This window comes from Lagopus muta, chromosome 2, assembly GCF_023343835.1.
Source record: "Lagopus muta isolate bLagMut1 chromosome 2, bLagMut1 primary, whole genome shotgun sequence".
In the NCBI taxonomy this organism is placed as follows: Eukaryota; Metazoa; Chordata; class Aves; order Galliformes; family Phasianidae; genus Lagopus; species Lagopus muta.
The window spans coordinates 41,748,864-41,769,351 of NC_064434.1; the positions used below are offsets into that span (position 1 = coordinate 41,748,864).

Genomic DNA, 20,488 nt, shown 5'->3' on the forward strand with positions numbered 1-20,488 from the left:
ACATCAACCAAACTTACTTCCTGTTCATGAGATGTCTGATTAATGAATGCATGCTTTGTGAAATTCATCTCTTTAACGTCTATCTTCCTAACAACATCATATACTTTTCTGACCTTGAACACCTGACTTCTTGGAGTTTTATTTCCATTGTAGCCCATGTCATTTCCATTACTGGGAGAGGATGGGCCAATGCGAAAGACATGGCAAAATATTCTCACGATCCTCAAGAGACTCTTCATTTGAGCTTCATAATTACTTGACAAGCTGAGGGAAAAAATGGAATATTTAAGTTTCTTTTCCTAGATGAAACAAAGTAGTATATTAAGGAGTAAGCAATCTAATGTTAAGGTCTGACACACACTGAAAAAAAAAAAAAAAGTCCTTGTCTTATATTTGAACTTCTATTTCCTGCACAGGTCCCAGGTAAGAAATCCAGCTTACTACAGTAAAGATCTCAGTGTATGAAACAAATTGGGTTAATCAGTTGAAAACATTTTTCATTCCAAAAGAGAATCACATATAATGGTAAAATTGTAATAATTAATCAGATTTACCATCACAGGTCAGCCATAACCTAAGTCCTATCCTAAATGTGAATTAATTATCTTAATCAGCTAAGGGGTCAGGATGATAAATGTCACTGTTTTTTAAAGGGAAAACAAGTGACCTAGAAGATACAACATAAGAGCATTGGGTTTTCACTTATTTATTTAATATATATAAGTTTTATGCCTTATTAACTGGCCAACACTGAAATCAATAAGAACTCCTTCACCACGAACACAGTGTGAATTACAGACACTCATGAGTTTGTGCACAAGTGGAATACTCAAACTTTTTTTTTTTTTTTTTTAACTTTTGTTTAAAATTCCAAGAGGTAAGAATTTGTTAATCCTGAACACGCACACACACAAAACTGCAAGAAATTAAAATTTCTTCTACTGAAATCTACACAGTTCGGAGAGCAGCACTTTAGAAAAGGATTTGGTGGTGCTAGTGGATGAAAAGCTTGACATGAGCCAGCAATATGTGCTTGCAGCCTAGAAAGCCAGCTGTAGCCTGGGTTTCATCAAAAGAGGGGTAGTCAGCAAGACAAGGGAGGCGACTGTCCCCCCAGCATGACCTTGTGAGACCCACCTGAAGTACTGCATCCAGGCCTGGCCCCAACATCAGCTGGACATGGACTTGTAGCCCTACTCTGGACTCACTCCAACAAAGATGCTCAGAGGGCCAAAGCCCCTCTCATAAGAAGAAGGGTGATGTTCAGCCTGGAGAAGAGAAGGCTCCTCATTACAGCCTTCCAGTACTTAAAAAGGACCTACTGGGAAGACAGGGAGGGACTCTTTATTGGGGAGTGTACCAACTGGGCAAGGGGTAATACTTTAAACTAAAAGAGGGGAGATTTAAGTTAAATACTTGGAAGAGGGCAGTGAGGCATTGGAACATGGTGCCCAGAGAAGTTGTGGATGTTCCACCCCCGTAAGTGTTCAGAGCCAGGTTGGATGGACCATGGGCAACATGATTCAGTGGGAAATGTCCCTGCCTACAACAGGGGGTTGGAACTAGATACTCTAAAAGGTCCTTTCCAACCTAAACCACTCTATGATACACATGCATATTTATAAGGAGGTATATATTCAGTTTTATCCTTGAAGTACTTGTTTTCTAACTATAAGATCAATATGCACCAGAACCCTGACACCCTTAGAGGATGCATATATCTGATGCAATTACTAATCTGCTAATTCACAGCTGGTTCCAATCTATCTAAACTTAAGCAACGAATTATACTTCTGAATAAAGCTCTTTCCTCAGTGCTCTGCAGGGAAATGTTTTAAAGCAATTCAAACTTTAAAAATGAAAAAAATCCCACTGAAACATGCACAACAGAATTAGACATATAACGTAGCACTCAAGTTTAAACGGTATTAAGAATTTTTAACATTAGTTATACATAATATTGTTGGAACAGTGCTGAGGACAACTGTAGCATCACAGTACCTTCACTATGACTTTGCTCCCTCCTACAGTATGGGTTTTAAAAAAAAAATCAAAAATAAGAAAAATAAGAAGACACTGTTTACAGCGTAACATTTTAATGACTACCAGTTAGGCGTTATTAAGAAAAAAAAAAATACACCCACACACCTACTTAAGGAAACTACTACACAACTAGTACAGAAAGCACAACTTTCCTGCCATGATTCTGATTTAAACTTTCAATAAATCAATTATCTTTCAATAAAGATAAGAAAGGAATACAACGGTAAACATGGCAAGAATGAGAAAGTTTAATTTTCAACTTGGTAACATAAATTTCCTGACTAATTGGCCTTATTTGGACCATTACCAAAGGTTTTGGTCACAGCTGAAAATCAGTATTTAGAAAATCTTTACTTACAGACCAAAAGAATTGCTGAATACAATAGGCTAATTCAAGAAGTAGGGCAAAAATAAACGTGTAAATTCAGGTTTATCATCAGCAATGGTGTTTTCTTGGTGAAAATTTCATTTTAAATCTCTCTGTCTTTAGAAAGAGGACTCACTGAAGCAGAAAAATCTTTAAGTGCTTTCGATAGTTTACTAGCATATTTGTAAACATTTTTCTAAGCTCAATCTACACCAGCAAGACCAAATCATTCCAGTTATTTCTTGGAAAGAGGAAATGGGCAATGGAGGGAAAGCTATTTTAACAAGATCACTGTGGGTGTTTAAAGGCAGAAGTCCATATCCACGGTCACTCCAGGCTACCTGCTAGAAGCATTACAAAAATTTACTTCACATTATTCCAGACTAAACAATGAACAAACCCAACAGCAATAGTCTGCAGGTTACTGCCCAGGAAACTAACACTCCAATGTTACTGGCTCAGACACACAAGTTTAAATACATGGATTGCATTTTCCATACAGTTTGATAGAAGGAAGAGAGAAAAGAGAGAGGCCCTAGCTCAGAAGGCTACCTGCACCAAGTAGTACCTCCAGCTTCATTATGTTAATGCTAAGAGCAACTGAGAAATGCTTAGTTGAAGCACAAATTGAATCCAGTTTTTGAAATTTATATCTTGTAATAGAAAAATAATTCCATATTGCTTGTGACGATATACCAAAAAAAAAGTGGGTCAGTAAGAGCCTGCAGGACACCTCAGTACAGGCATATCCAGAAATGCCAGCCCATGCAGCAGAATGCTTCTAATTTGTCTTCAGCCTGAGCTAGACAATTCACATTCAGCAACTACAGAAGCACATAGCAGCTCATATTCTGTGACGTGTACAAGCTGTTCCTACAGTCTGTTTCTACAGCCATACTGAGAAAATGTTGCTCAATATAATGGAGCAATAACAGTAATAAATCAAATAGAAATGCAAAATTGTCAGTTTAATTTACATTAAACACATTTGAAGTTCCAACACATTACAGATGAGGTGTTTTGCACAAACTGCCTTTAACAGATGCCACAAAAATTAGTAAAGCATACTGGGAAAACACACTTGCCTATTTTACATGATTCTTCAACTAACTGCTACTTGCACTGCTGAGATACCACACTGTTGAAGCTAGTTTTGCTTTGGTGCAGTACAGGTGCTTTCATACATATATTAGTAACCATGGAAGACAACCAGAGCCAGCAGGCATGATCCAAGTGCCTGAAAAAAACAAAATTCTTCTCAGGCATCCCAGGAAAGCATGCAGAAAGTAAAGTTGTGAGGAAAAAAGAAGAGTGGCTGGAAAGTAATAATGATGGCCGACTAAAAAGTTTCCCTTTCTAAAGCTGACATAGCTGTGTCAAACTTATTTTTTAAAAAAATTTCACCTCTCTGCAACTCAACCTTCCTGGTCCTAACAGCTATACATTTTTCTAATTAAATCCTTGTGAAGACAGTGATCTAAGTTGGTCCTGTTATACAGAATTAGATATGAGATCCATTTACTCCAGCATGTGCCCAACATCAGATGGTTTAGATTATCAAGTCTATTAAGTGGCAAGAACTACCTGGCAGCTTATCAACCAATTTATAATCCTCTCACACTTACCTAAGTAGTTTGTGACCATTAGTTGTAGCAACTTCAGCAAGACTTGTCAGGATTTTAAGATACTGGCTTTCACTCTGCTGAGACAAATGTTCCAGAACTTGTCGCAACTGGGTTCATTAAAACAAAAGAGATTGCATAGAGTATCAGACCAAAGTTTAATTTAGAATACTATTACACCGTCTAACTCTAATTCCTAGAAACATTAACATACATGCCTCTGTTGTTGAACAATTAATCTAACCTTAGTTAACATTCTATTACCTCCTCTGTTGTACACCTCTCTATCCTAGGCATTTTCTCACAGAGGAATTAACTCTCCAGTGACTCTCCATTCATCATGCATTCCTACAATCTTCACATTTACTTCACTTCTGTCACTCCCACTTTCAGAAAGTTCAGTAATCCTTCTCACAGAACTGCAGGAAGGCAAAAAGAAAAGGAACCTCACAAAGGCAATCTAGCCCAACACTCTGATCCCATGATAAGAGCTACTTGTTGAATCTGTGATCCAAAATAGTTTGTTTAATTTGCCTGGTTTGTTTTTAAACTTACATGTCTGGAGGCAGCTTCATCAACTTCTTTTCTAATACTGCACTAACCTTAACTATGTGAAAGCTTTTCTCAGTGCTAAGTTAAATCACTAGCTACAAATATCTAAGTCAAAATATTTCTTACTGTAAAAAAATTATTCAGCAGCCTTCTACAAATTTAAGACAGTCAGCAAGCCTCTTCCTATCCCAAACTTCTTTATGCTACATAACTGTAACTCTTTCAATCTTTTTATAGCAGTCATTTCTTGTGTTTATTATTTTCTTTAAATTCTTAGGAGTCTTCATCTTTCTCTGAACACAGTTTCCAAAGCTGGATGCAATATTTCAGCAAAAGACAACTTGTGCAGCAGGACTGCTTTCTTTGTGCATCTTAAAGGAAACAGAAGTTCCTTCCTTCTTCCTCACTCTCACAAACTGAAAAACATGATGCCAATGTGTCAGCACAACTTGTAGCCTACAACAAACATCAGATCCTTTCCTACAGAGCTGCTCCACAGGCAGCAGCTTCCCATAATCTATTTCAGCACTGATTGTTCCTACGTAAGCACAGGAGCACAGTACTTATCCCTAGTGAAATCCATTCTTTCACCCTGCAGCTTATCAATATTTTTTCCAGTTCGTGAAGAATGTTTAAAATGTGAGTCTTGACTTCTAACTCTTCACGTCATCACTTTCAGATAATATGAACTGGTCATTATCCAAGTCCCTGGGCAGAATAGTTTGAACTTGGTTGTAGAAAACCATACCTAAGGCTTCATTTTTTTTTTTTTTTTTTTTTTTTTTACAAGAAATATAACTATACAATGAATCAATCTAATATATTTTACATGGACTTCCATTCAGATCTGACTTCACACACATTGCCACGATTGCTTGGATGAAACACCCATTTTCCTTGCTTATCGTCTTCACTTCTGCAATACATGATACTGTGCTTTGTCATTTACCTTTCTGTGGAGTCATTTTTGTTCCATGGTTTTAATCCTTTAACATTCTCTTTTATTTGAAGTCATCTACTCCATCTCCCCATGTTTCTAAAATGCACCCTGAGAATTCTCATCTCTGTATCATTTTACTTTATAAAACTCTACACTGTTTCAGAAATTTGAGCACTGTTTCTATAGAGACTTAGACGTCAACGTCCTCAACCTTGTAGTGGAAGTATGGGATTACAGAAAATAACAAAAACTTCCAAAATCTAGTAAACCAAGTTCAGTGAAGCGGCAGCCAATACTTTACTAAAACTATTTTTCTTTTTAGTCTTAAAATCTGCAAGATTGTTTGCAGTTACTTTCAAGTAAACAAAATATTAAAACATAATTATCTAAGTTGGGAGAGAAGAAAAATAACCCATACTAACACTCCCCTGCTAGATCTACAAAACATAAGACCATATTACCATGTTTTCCCGTAGATCTTCATTCTGAGTCATTTGAATTATTGTCTGGAAAAGTCGAGGATGGTACTGTATTAAGACTTCACAAGTCTCTCCATATCCACCCTAAAAAGAAATAGTTCAAAACAATTTTTAATTAAAAGTAGTACTCAAATTGGGCCCTTACCCTAATATAGGCAATAAGACGTACTGAGAATTACAAATATTGAAAGAAACACCGACTACAGAAATCCAGTCCTAAAATAAACTCAAAGTCAATAAAGCATCAACATCAGACATCACTAAATGTTTGGGAGAAGACAGAATCAAGTTATTTCAGTATATTAGATCAAACATTTCTTTTTTTTGGTTTGTTTGTTTGTTTTTTAAGTGTGGATAAGTTCTCCAACCTGGAAAATCAAAATTAGCTTACACTTAAACAACTCTTTCCCACCAATTCCCCAAAGATATTAAATACAGTGCAATACTTAACTTCCCTGCTGACCGATGATACCAATTCACCTAAGAACACCCAGAATTTAATCCTTTGAAACAAATCTTTCCCCAGAGATTCATAAGGTACAGATCTGATTTGCTAAACTAAAAAAATAGGATAAACACACAGAAAGATTATTTAACTTCAAAATGAATTCACATGTATGATTCCACGTGTGCCCCAGATCAACAGCGTTAACCAGCTTAACATTTTTCTCAGCTTTGTTACTAGAAAAGTACAGAACTTGAATTTGTGGTTTGTTTCTATCAAATCTTATTCAACACAGCTGCAACTTTAAAAGGACACCTAGTAGCTGAATAGATATCACAAACTGGAAAGATGTACTTTATTAAAAGCTATAACTCCAGAGGATCCTTCTCTGTACACGACAGTTTAGAATGCACTTCAGTGATAGGAGATTCATTTAACAGATTGACTAATTGCTCCTACTGCCAAGAACTTAAGTATTAAAATCAAAACCATTCTTAATCCTCAAGTATTAATGAACATCATCTCTTTAAAAGCAAGGTTATACCACACTAGCAAGAAATATAAATATTCATAATCTCAGCCCTCCTAAAGCACAAACCTACTTTGAAAATCTAATCCGTAATCAAAGAATAAAACTATTAATGCAAAAGGAAAGAATATATTTTGTTTTCTCCTTTTTTACTCAGCAGCTTGTCTTGTCTAGAGGATCTCAAATGCAGTATTATCATCCCTACAAAATAGCAAACACCAGGTGTCACTACTCACAACTTAAGAAGAAAAAAAAAAACGATTTTGAAGCAGTGTTCATCCCTCTACTTCCTTAAGGATTGTAAATCTGAAAACTAAAGCAGAAATTTGAAACTCTAATCAAAAAAAAGAAATAAGAATAGTATTATTAAGTATATACTGCTACACTTTCTTACAGGTTTGTGGATGTAAGAAGCCTCAAAATCAAGTAGACTGTGGTTTTACAGTAAGTCATTCTGCCATAACGATGAAAATACCTACTTCTGAGCTTCACAGAAAAGACAGCAGTAAGACAGTATAGTGAACTATTACTCCTGAGCAGTTTTCAGGCACATTCAATATACTTCATTTATTTTTGATGTCTTGCATTGCTTTTAAAGCTTCAGGTTACAGAAGGCATGAGCAAGTGATCTCCTCCAAAACAACCCTTACTATTTTCTAGAGACCCCATTAGAAAAAGATCGCTTTAAAATGAAATACAATTGGATCTACTTCCTGCTCATCAGATATCTTTGTCTACAACACACTTTTTGAGGATTTGCTGACTTCCCACTTCTTTACTTCCAACTTAAGCCTTCCCAATGGTAATATGAATCAGAGATACCTACAGTTGACTCACACATCACACTCAAATCAGAGAATTTACAGAACAGTTCAATGCCAAAATTCCTTAAGCCTTGAAAACAGACACAAACGTATAAAGTACCACCATCAACATGCAATTAATTTCCTTACACGACAGCATAACTAAGACTCTAAATTAATCCAAAGTCTTTAACAAAGGTACATTATTTTTATTTTTCTAAGGGAAGGCTAAAAAAAAATTTCTTTTTTTAAGAAAAATCTCACAAAACAGTAGAGCAGAACTGAGGACTGATTAGAATTTCTCCTGTCCAAAAAGAAATGCTATAAATAGCCTAACTTGCTTAAGACTTTTTACAGATCATCTACGAAATAAGTTTTGCAGGATTAGCTATTCCAAAAATATCCCACAGATGCTGAAGACAACAGTCATCACCATGTGGACGTAGCTACTTCAACTGCAGGTCTTCAGCACATGAGGACTCTTCAGAATAATTTGAGATTGATTTTCATCTTCTATAGTACAGCATAAAATTCTGATCTTAAAACTTGATCCCACCAAAATAATTACATTCACAACGGTAATAATGGTGTCTCCCCTAAGTTCAGTAAATTTTATTTTCCAGTTGATAGTTTTCCAGTCTTCTGATTATAGGCAAAGGGTTCAAAATCTTCCTTCCCTTCATTTATTTACACAGTATCCTCAGCTTGATCCTACAGAAAATTATGTAAGTATTCACAGATCAAGAAAAGACACACCAGCAAGCAGAATAAATAATACTTTACCAAACACAAATTGTACAGCGGTTGAAAATACATGAGACTTTAAAGCTTTGTTCTTTGCTCATGATCCAGATATTGCATTTGGAAAGCCTTTGAGAGTCAGCATAACTTCTGAGTGCCTTGACCTCTTATTTGTTAAGAGTTGAGCACACAAAAACCAAAGCAGTCTATTACCATTAGACAAAGATTCCAAACTTTCTAGTCAAATGGATTTCTGCAAACTCTTATGGTTCTTGTGAGCTCCTACCTTGCAAAGATGGTAATGAGATCCCCATTACAAACATTTGCATAGGGTACAAACTGGAAATTTGCAAACAAAACCTTCAGCTTCATTGAATATACATACATATATATACATACATATATATACATATATATATATATACATACATACATATATATATATATATATACACACACATATATACACACACATACACACACGCACGTATATGTTGCAATTCTGTTTTGCTGAAGAACTACCATTCTGCTTTGGCCTAGAAATGAAAAAGACTGAGCAACACTGAGCAATTAATATTGTTAGCAAGTGACAGTTCTTAGGGGAAAAAAAAAAAAGGTATTGGCAACAATACCTGTACGCAGAGATCCAGCGGAGTAATGCCATTTTTGTCTGGTAAATACTTGGCTCCTCTCATCAAAAGAATCTGTGCAGTGTCTCTCTGACCATGGCTATCCAAAAGAAGAAAGAGTTACACAGCAGTTATGCTTTATTATGAGTTGAGTTTTATTATACCTAACAAACACAGTCAACAACAAATTAGGAGGGAAATAATACTACGTAATAAGAAACTAAGAAGAAACATGAGACAGAAGATAACACTCACACGCCCCACCACTACCCTTCCAAATCACTATAGAAGCCCAGAGAAAAATTAGGTATGGCCCATTTACACAACCAGATTCATCCTCATCATTCAGAAATGAACCATCCTTGTCTAGCCCGGTAAGTATTTATGAGCTGCATTTCCTGCACCCTGGACAACTTCATAGAGAAAGTCTTTTTGCTAAATTAGTTCTTCGCTTACTCCTGATAGACAGGGAAAAAAAAACAAAAGTTATTGAACTAATATATTATCTAGTTGCACCAAAACTGTTTTCCCTGAAAAAAAATGAAAAATTGAGTACCAGTGATTACATGCTGACTTAATTAAAAACACTGGAAGCCCAACTGACAGCTGCCTTCAAGAATATCCAGTGCATATACTGACAAAAATGTTATACAGAAGTATTTAATGACCATAACAAAAGATGTAGTAACTAAGGCTACATATACAGGTTGTCCAATGAAGTTTCAGGTCACAAACTAGCCATCTTGCACACCATCTTAGCTATCCACAAGAGCCAGAAGCACAGAATACTGACCCAGTACAAAAAGCTACTGGAATTATAAGAATAAAATACAGACATTTTAAATAGTCACAGGAAAGAGAAAAATATTCATCAAAATAAACTATGTTGATGGATGTCTTCATAAGTCATTGATTCTCACCGTAACATGCACAACTATTTGTTTAATATGTCTGTTACAAAGAGGTATAAAAGTCTGAAGAACTAGGGCAAACATTTAGATAAGACACCAAACTACATTCAAACATGAGGAAAGATTAAATGTAAGTCAGCTTTTATGTTTCCTAATTTTTGTGCCTTCCCATCACTGTTACTGATTAGAGGGAAAAAAAAAAAAAAAAAAAAAGAAAAAAAAAAAAACCTTTTAGCATGATGTTTAAACCATAGGAATATATACCTGCAAGCAAAATAGAGCGGAGTTGCCCCTGACACATTGGGCCTATTTATATCTGCACCACTGTCCAGCAAACACTGTACTGTCTGTAACAGAAAAAAAATACCAACATTAGAGAGACAGCAGCAGAGAAGTCTAATGGCTTAGAACTAGTCAGCATCATACATATCTAATTACACTGAAGGATTTAATTTCCAGTAATGAATCTCAAAAACAAAATTTCTGAATACTAGATAGAGAACCATGCTTGTCGGAAGTCATAGATCTTCCTGATTTAATAACAACACTTCTTACTGAACTTCAGACCCCTGGAATTACAAACAGATGTTTTTGGGCTTGTTTTAATACAGAAGCAAACCTCAATTTGAGGACTGCTTATCACAAGGTTAAGTTTTAAGCACACACAAAAGTAAATGTATATATGTAGGCATAATTTAAAATGTTAAGATACTGAGTTGATATTCAAACAACTTTTACTGTATTCTGTTCACGTGAGTAAACAAATCCATAGATACTAGTTCTGCAAAATTTCATCTCCAAAGTCAAGATCTGACAATGACAACAGGAAGGAGCTGCGTAGGAAGATAATTTTTCAAACCATAAGTAGTCTTGAAGACTATCTGCATAACTCAAGATCACTCCTCTACTACTACTGTGATGCACTTCAAGCACAAACAGCATGTAGACTTGTACTCTAAGAGCACATATTCAGACGTAATGCAAGACCATGCCTAAAATTACATTCATGTAGGTCAACATATGAAGAGTCCATAAATGCTTACTCCTAATTTTAAACATATATCTGATTCAACTTCATGCACGTTTTATTCAGGGTAAATTAAGACCATTTCAGATGTCAAAAGTTTTTAATAGCCATTAGCTGATACAATTATGAATTGTTACAAAGTAACAAGAAAGAACACCTTCCTTGTTTTAAAATCACATCAAAACCTGCTATCAACAGGGCAACAATAATACAGAACATAAGTGAGTATATAGAGGAAGTCACTTGAAATCTCAAAAACAGCAACACCAGATATCTCTATGAGAAGAGCATGGAGTCAATATTAAGACAAACCAGAGAGTTTGTCACATTTCACCATCATTTCATGCACGACTGGCCTGAAGCTTAAAAAAAAAAAAAAAAAAACATGCAATAACACTTCAGCATTATGCAATTCTTCATGCCTGTAACAACTTACTGAAGTTTAAAAACTTACTGTCTTGTGCCCATTTTGACAAGCTACATGAAGGGCTGTCTGTCCCATTGCATCTTCAACATCTACGTTACTGACATGCTGCACAAGATCATGAAGCAATTCTGTCCGCCCATTGACAGCCAACCAATGAATCTAAGTACAAAACAATGATAGATTTCCTTAAGCAACTATGTGAATATTTGATAAGTAAAATTTTAAATCTAACTGCATAATTGACAACATTTTCACAGAAGAAGCTCTGAATATCAAATACTTCAGTATTTCAGTTACATCTTTGATTTTTAAGAGCACTGGACACAGCGGTTTAATCTAGTTACAAGTTAGATGGCAGAAGCATAAGAAATCAGGATCTTCAAAGTCTGCATTTATTTTAAGTTCACCATGAGAATTAACAGCACTTACTGCAGTCAAACCTTCGTTATTACAAATGTTGACATCTGCGCTGTATTCCAGCAGCTTGCTCATGCATTTTTTCTGGCTATAAACAAGACAATACATTAAAATTAAGCAGGGCAAAGTCATCTTCTTAAGCTCCACTCACTCTAGTTAACAATTTAAAAAACAATAGCAGAAAGTTTTAATTCACAAAGAGTACGGTACTGAGCACCTGAAAGAGAGAAATCATCATTAACAGCACCAGAGATTCACATAGTAAGTGTGACACGGCAACAAGGGACAAAAAGCAACTGTGTAGCTGAATGTTTTTGTCGGAAAGCTACAAATAACTATCACTCTAACAGCTTCCATTCAGCACGAATTACATTCTCAAGACAAGATGCTGGAGCTAATGGAAATCCATAAAGCCAGTCATCATCTGTACACTTCAGTGAACATATTTATAGTAAATCACTTTAAATCATTATTTAATAAGATGCTCATTGTAACACCGCATGCATTTTTTGCAAGTACAAAAAAAAAAAAGCCTTAATCAAAGCAGGAGTGTTTTTCCTCCTTCATGTTTTGCTGGTCTTTTACTGCTCTCTAATACTCTAAGTGCTTTAGCCACAACCGTTTATTCTCATTTCTTTTTATTTAGTACTTCTTGCACCTTTTCTCACGTTTCTCTTTCTTAAAAAAAACTATTACCATAATCAGCTGTGTGCTTTCATGTGATACAGTTTGAGAAATAAGACAATAAAAGATTAAGAAATACTTTAAAAGCTTGGTAAGTTTGAGAAGTTTTACTGAAAAAGAACGGCATGTGCTACCTAAAGCAGACTTTCAGAAATGTCAGTAACAACTGAAGAGAGAAAGCCAACATTAGCATCAGAGTTGGAACAGCTTTATCTTTAGCACTGCAAAGCTTTACCTTCAAAATAACAACTACATAACTGGGAGACACAGACTATTCAGGCTAAAGTTATTTTTCTACAAGGAAGGAGAAAATCTTTCAAAGGCCAACATAAGACCTGACATTTTCTCAAACAGCAACTAGAAGGCATGCTCCAACATCACGGCAGCTGAAGTGCATTACGTGCAACACCTCTTAAAGTTTTTATAACATTTTTCTTACCCATTCCTTGCTGCTAAATGGAGAGGTGTGCATCCTGAGATGTCCTGATAGTTTGGATTTGCTCCTTTTTTTAATAATAGAACAAGGCATTCAACTGATCCACAGCTAAGAAGAAAAGGGAAAAACTGTAACAAGGATATTTACAAACCAAATTCACACTGACATAAAGACAACAGCAGTACTATGTGCAGATTGCAGTTAACATAAACTTTTAAAACTAAATAGCTTTTACATCTTTATATTTCAAGTCACATACAGCTAAAAGGAAGAACACTTAAATATGATGAGAAATGACTGATCATAGCTTGTACTAATAAATAGATGCCAGGCTTGCATACGATTTTAGTGACTTTAAAACCCAACAGTAAATCTTTAAGACAGCCAATGGTTTAAAGCATAAACCATCTATAATGTGCTTTTCCCTTTCAGTGCTTTGTTTATTATTTCCTCTCACCTCATCTTTCATCTATTCGCAGGACTGAATTTTCCCTAATTCCAATATGATTCTTTCTTTGTACTTCAGAGTCTGGAAGTTACATTTAGAAGTTCTAACATCAGAAAAAATATAAAATGTTAGGAAAATGCTAGAACTCGTGCAAATGCTTCTTTGCTATTTGGTTTCAGTCTGGAAGTCCTCTTTACTTTTCATAATAGGGCAGCTCATTAGAGTAATTGATGTCACCAAGATACTTTGTAATAAACGCTTATTCTGCTTCTGAACTCTCCAGAAAGCACTGATTTGAAGGAAGGGGGAAAAAAAAAAAAAAAAAAAAAAACAGTATTTTTGTATTCATCCTGACTAGTTTACCTTTTATTACCAGTGTTCTCAATGACAAAACTACTATACAACAACCCAAAGAAACTGAAGCTTAGCTGTTCAATAAGTAAGTTGTAAAAATGGCACCTTGATGACCTCTTAAGGATCCAACAAATAGCCAAGTTAAAACAGAATCCACAAACTCTGCAACATAATTGCTTGTGTGCTGCAATAAAAAAATCTAGCATTTCAAAGAAGCTTCTAAGACAAATGCAAAAATTTGCTTGCATTTTTTAAGTACTTCCTTAGGCAAACTTCATATAAGAAGCATACAATCCAGACATGCAATGCTCATGTAACACATTACTTAAGCCATCCACTCAGAAAGCTGAATCTTCTACCTTTGTTGTGTCCAAATATCTGCTGCTTATGTGTAGTTATCTATATGCATCTGGTATTCATGTACAGTATTACTACTTTTTTTTTCCATCTGGTTTAAATGTAAGAACTTCCAAGATATTTAAGAAGGCACCCCATTCTTTTATTAATTTAAAGCTTAGTTTCCTAAAAGGCTGTTGCAAAAACTATCTGGTTCATTTCGGTAAGGAAATGAATCTGATTGTTCTTGGGCAATGCAGATTTATCCCACAGAAAAGCAACATAAATAAAAAATCTAGGTCACAAATCTGAAATTTGCATGCAAGTGTTTTATCCAGGACAGACATTTATTATTTAAAAACAAATCAGAAGTGAATGACCCCTTCCATTATGATCACAAAGAAGCTCAAATAGCTGCTTCCCAAAGAGCACCCAAATGATTCTCACTGTTTCAAAAAAAGCAAGCAGCACCTACACACAACAGGCAGATACTTCTCTGAATCTAGAGGCAAGGGTTGCCCACTTATTAAGGAAATACATAATGGCTAATTTTCTTCCCAGAAAGGAGAAAAAGTATCCACCAAGATACTAGAATTCACCAGAACTTGGAAAACTATTTGACACCACATATAACACCTGTCACTCAATAGAGAGACAGGCACATTGATTTAAAAAAAAAAAAAAAAGCAAACAAAATACAGAGGAAGTATGAAAACAAATGTAACTGATACTACAGAGTTTTCCAGCTTACATTGATGCCTTAGATTTGTGGTATTATTTTCATTGTTAACTTCTGGACCGGACTCAAATAAGTCTTACTTTGCTGCAATATGAAGCAAACTTCTCTTCACACGTCCAAACGCATAATTCACATCAAATTTTGAATTTGACAGCAGCTCTGAGACAGACCTTCAAACAGAAATACCAGATGTTAACAAAAAATAGCTGACAATATCCAAGTATATACCATAACTAGTACAAAAGTACTCTATTTCTTACTTGATCACAACTTTTTTCCCCCACAACCAACTTCTGAACAAGAGTTCCAACAATATTCAAGCATCTGTATATTAACACCTACTTCCGTTCTTTCATTCCGACTTACACATATGCAGTGGAAATGCTAAGTCATGTCCTGAATCAGTGATTGAGCACCTGGTAGGAAGACAGGGCCAACCCAGGGGAGCTCAGGTGCATGCAGGTGCATATGAGTGACCAGAAGGGGTGGAGCCAGAATCCACCCCTTCCCAGACCTCATTTAAGGGTTGGCAATGAGGGGAGGGTATCTTACTTGAGGTCCCTGCCTATCTGAGGGCCTTCTGAAGGTAAGCAGCTCTTTTCCTTTGTTTCTGCATATGCAGCTGCTGCACTTGGGCTTATCATCACTTGCTGCAGCCTGGGACTCTGCTACCTCACTGTCATTGCTGTGTTTTCCATCACATTATTATAGCATTACAACATGAAAAGGAACTGTGACAGCGGGCCACTGATGTGCATTAGTTGGCATTAGACCAGATGGCCAAATGACATCTTTACAGACAAAAAACAAGTATATCATTAGCTTACGTTTGAGAAAACTACACACTCTTATTTTCCTCAACTAGAATAGTCTATGCTGAGATATCTACCAGCTTTCCTAAATATAAACAAAGATCAGAAAGAAGACTAGTACAGGAGACCGCTACGTAGGAAGACATACCACAATAGTAAGACAAACTTAAATACAACCCTTTGAGTTCTAACGAACTGATTAAGATATGATATCTCAAAGTAGGTCAGACTACAAGTGAACTGGTCATTTCAACCTCCAGTAATGAGCTGATCATGTAATGTAAAACCTTCGCACACAGTATCAACAAGATATTACATGTAACATGTTTATACTGATTAGATAAGCAATTTCTATTTTCAGCAGGAGCTACTACCTGCATGCCTACAGAACTTAGTGGAAGGCAGCACTGCGTTGTTGGCACTGTACAGCTCACAAGTCCCAAGCACAAACATACTGAGGGCAACTGAGTAAGAGGAAACAGCTGCTTATCTGAGGAATCACAGAAGTGTCAGTCTCATTGTCCAGCACTCATTCTATGTTTTTTTGAAGACATCTACGTAAGACTAACGGCTTTTATGTCATAAAAAATACACACTTAGAGCTACAACCCGGTTATAAAACTATGTTTTCCTTACTCTAGAGCAAATTCCTCTCTGTGCACCAAGGGAATGATGCAGTTCCAGTTTAAAGTACAAAATGAATCAGATCTCTCAGCCAGTCACAGTCAACTACTAACTTCAGCTATTGAAGAAATCTCAATTCAGCACTGGAACTATTGAGAACACACTAGCATCTGTAGTCACGGCAAACATGCTGCTTTTTATGACCTTAAAATAAAAATAGGAAATGTAAATAATCTCTCACCTGTGCTGGTCAGCCATCACCATTGGCATTAGTGTATAAACAGCAGTTTCATTATCTGTAAAGAAATTAAATGACTCCATTATCAAAATGTAATATTTTACCTAAAATAAGTTCATCTAGCAGGAGATATTCACCTTTTAAAGTGCCTACTGTTCAACAGATCACTCTTATTACATAGGTTATGGGTACCTAGAGTTACATCATAAAGAAAGATCTACCACACTCACAAAGAGGTAAAACTTCAACATAGCTTTTTTCTCTCTATCAATTTATTTTAACACTGCTACATCAAAGCATTCTATAATCCTCACAGCTATGAGTTTGTGAAAGTGAAAGATACACTACAATCATTTCTTTTAAACCCGACTTGAAAACTTGAATACAGTATATTTTATTTGTAATGTTTCATATTTCATATCTGACTGCACTGAAAAAAAAGGCTGCAACACAAAGATGCAGATCGATGATCGACTGAAAATAGCCTGATATGCAATGATATTCTCTGTCAGTATTACCACTTCACATATTAGAACTACGTGTGTTTAGATGTGCCTGCCTGATCACTTACTGACTTTCTGGAATGAAGTATTATTGTAAGAAGAAAAAATTAATTTGACAAAACTTAAAAATGACTTTAATGTACTAAAACAGCCCTGAGGGAAGAGCTGTTGAAAAATGTATGTGATTATCTCACAAATACATCGACAAAAAGAAAATAATACAGAAAACCTCTTGCTTGAGCTCTGTTCAGAACGTCTCTTAGAAGGAAGATAAAAGTCTGCTTAAAAATAACAGCAACAGCAGAACATGAGAGGATCAAATAAACCTAAATAGTAGTTAAATATGAACGTAGCAAGGCCACAAAGGGTGTTTATGACATAGTTATTCACCTGAGCCCTTTCCTATTCCATTAAGGACATGTATACTGTGTGACACACAGATTTTACCCGAATTTTTCTGTACAGAGCTAATTAACTAAGGAGCTTTTCTTCTTATTTTTTGTAAATATTATCCCTATTCATAAACAAGCTCCTATTGACTCAAAGTAAAAATACATAATACAAGGGAGAAAAGAGTTATATGCCCCATTATCTAACTTACTTCTATTTCAAGTCATGAACATTAAGGGCCTAAAAGTTGTAGCTTCAGGCTACAAGGCCTGGCTTTCAGGCACTGAGCCTTTAGAGTAGAATCCAGATATTTGTGTTGAGCTCTTACGTGCCCAGAAAATGCCTACTCAATAGTGATTTAAAACAAACAAACACACACACACACACACACACACACACACACACACACACAAATATTTTTGTGTTGGTAAGGCCAGTTCACTGTACTCACTGGCACTGGACTTAAGAAGTAATGCTTGCTTCAAAAACAAACAAATACACTTAAAATTCATCATTCAGAATCTTGATCTGACAAGATACACATATTTTATTTCCTAACAGGCTTGAATTTAACAGAGATCACCACCTTAATGAAGCATGAGCAGCACCTATATAGTACCCCAATGGCTACAGCCCACTTAGAGAATCATAGAATTGCTCAGGTTGAAAAAGACCCTCAAGATCATTGAGTCCAACCACAATCTAACCATACTACTCTAACTCCAACAACCCGCCGCTAAATCGTGTCCCTGAGCACCACAACCAAATGTTTTTTAAACACATTCAGGGATGGTGACTCAACCACCTCCCTAGAGTGCTTCACAACCCTTTCTGTAAAAAAGTGTTTCCTGATATCCAACCTAAACTTACCCTGGCACAACTTGAGGCCATTTCCCTCGTCCTGTCACCTGTCACCAGTAAGAAGAGACCAGCCCTGCTGTCACTGTAAGCATCTTTCAGATGCTGGAAGAAAGCAATAAGGTCTCCCCTCAGTCTCTTCTTCCCCAGACTAAACAGCCCCAGTTCCTTCAGTCACTTTCATGTTTGAAAGACAAACATGTAGATTCAATTTCATCAGCACCAGGAAGTTCAAACACGCCATTTCATAGATTCATTGAATCATTAAGGTTGGAAAAGACACCTAAGATCATCTTGTCCAACCATCAACTTATAAGTCCTTGCCCACTAAACCACGTCCCTAAGTGCCACATCTACATGTTCCTGAACATCTCTAGACCCTCTGCTGCAGTACTCTTGTGACGGTGCACTCTCCCCACCCCTTCATTCTTTCCTGTGAATACTGTAACTGCCAGGTAAGCAAGGACGGAGAGCAGAGTTGAACTCCACACCTTTACAATTAAAGCTATTTGTGGCACTTGGGAAGCCATCGAACCACATGTCATACCAGACTGGGAGTGGCATATTCTAAGCTGATCCTGTCAGTACATGTTTGGAGTGAAACACTAAATCCCAAACTGCTTACACAAGAGCTGCTCCTCAAGAAAAGTTTGAGCAGGCCAATGAATGGCCAGGTCCAGGGATAAGACATTAGATGTACCAGTGCAAGACAGTCATTGAACAGAGTTTATCTTGGAATATAATTCACATTGTATCCAGTGGCAGAACCAGAGGTAACAGCCTCAAATTGCACCAGGGGAGATTCAAGTTGGATGTTAGGGAAAACTGAATGAATGGTGAGGCAGTGGAACAGGCTGCCCAGGGAGGTGGTGGAATCACCATCCCTGGAGGTGTTCAAGAAATGTTTAAACGTTGCACTGAGAAACATGGTTTAGTGAGAAATATGGGTGATTGGTGGATGGTTGGATTGGATGATCTTGGAGATCTTTGCCAACCTTGGTGATTCCATGATATTGTCATCATGATTGGTTGAAGTGTAACTTCATTATTCCCCTAAGTTTGATCTTGTGTTGGCAATATCAAATCAATTCTCACTGCAACTATTCAAGAGCTTGCTGAGAAGTAGGAAAGTCCCTCTGAAGCAGCTGTCCACTGTGACATTATCAATAACCGCACCGCAGCACTGAAGCCATTTGTGGGGACAAGGAGCCGGGAGCAGCAGAAAGCCCCATAGAAGTCCCAACAGAAAAAACATGCAGCAAAGAGAGCTATTCCTTCCCCACAACGCAGGAAACGAGAGCTGGCAGCCACGCAGTCAGGCTCAGCTGTAAAAACAACTCCCCGAAGGAAGCGCGGTGACAGCGCATGACTGACGGCACTAGAGCCCTCGGGTTTCCCGCAGCTGCTCCGCGGGCAGCGCTCCCGGCAGCGGGACGCCGGCACACGCAGAGGGAGGTCACAGGCGTGGGAGCCGCCACTGCCCGACAGGCAGACGGGCACTGTTGGACGCCGGGGAAAGGAAGAGGGTGAAGAAAAAACAAGTGCCCGGAGCAGGGAGGGGAGCCGGCTCCCGTTCCCCGAGTCACCTCCCAGGGCGGAACCCGCTTACCCCGGCGGTGCCGGGTCGGGCGGTGGGAGCCGACACAACCCTCTTAACCCCGCTCTCCGATTCCCGAGACCGCGGCCGCCCCTCGGCTCCTACCGTCCGGCAGCTCCACGGTGCGGGCGCGGCGCAGGGACCTGGTGAGGCGGTTGAGCTGCTCCATGGCTCTCTCCATCCTCAGGACAGCCCGCCCGACAGCCACTGGCAGCCCTCGCACAGCACCCTTCAACCCATGGCGGTGGCACCGGCGCCGAAGCTGCCCGGGCCGCCGTCGGCACCCGGCGCTGTGCGCATGCTCGGCGGCGGGGGTGGCAGTGCGCATGCGCGGGGCGGCGGCCGGAAGTGAAGTGGGCGTGGAGATGGAATGGGGGTGCGGTGGTGCGCTGTGGTTGAGGCAGTGTCGGTCCTGTTTGCGGGTGGCTGTACGTCCACGTGGAAACAGCTGGCAGCATGAATGTCACGAACACAGAATCACACAGAATGGCCAGGGTTGGAAGGGACCTCAAGGATCATGAATCTCCAACCCTCCTG

The 20,488-nt window shown here is 37.7% G+C and overlaps 1 protein-coding gene across 3 annotated transcripts in view; it reads right to left on the reverse strand.

Moving 5' to 3' along the window:
* HACE1 (HECT domain and ankyrin repeat containing E3 ubiquitin protein ligase 1) overlaps nt 1–20,250 on the reverse strand; it is a 48,163-nt gene extending 27,913 nt beyond the window's left edge. Inside the window, exons 1-11 of one of the 3 annotated variants that reach the window (XM_048936105.1) lie at nt 20,057–20,250; nt 16,607–16,661; nt 15,010–15,099; nt 13,056–13,160; nt 11,945–12,020; nt 11,543–11,674; nt 10,326–10,408; nt 9,154–9,250; nt 5,986–6,087; nt 4,036–4,142; nt 114–264 (exon numbers count right to left, since the gene is read on the reverse strand). In XM_048936105.1, the coding sequence (XP_048792062.1) occupies nt 114–264; nt 4,036–4,142; nt 5,986–6,087; nt 9,154–9,250; nt 10,326–10,408; nt 11,543–11,674; nt 11,945–12,020; nt 13,056–13,160; nt 15,010–15,099; nt 16,607–16,661; nt 20,057–20,132 (1,074 nt within the window). In that variant the 5' untranslated portion in view covers nt 20,133–20,250. Of the gene's footprint in view, nt 1–17; nt 265–4,035; nt 4,143–5,985; nt 6,088–9,153; nt 9,251–10,325; nt 10,409–11,542; nt 11,675–11,944; nt 12,021–13,055; nt 13,161–14,941; nt 15,100–16,606; nt 16,662–20,056 lie in introns of those variants that run through there. The other 2 variants (XM_048936104.1, XM_048936106.1) reach the window with 2 other exon arrangements.
* Nucleotides 20,251–20,488: the final 238 nt, after the last annotated feature.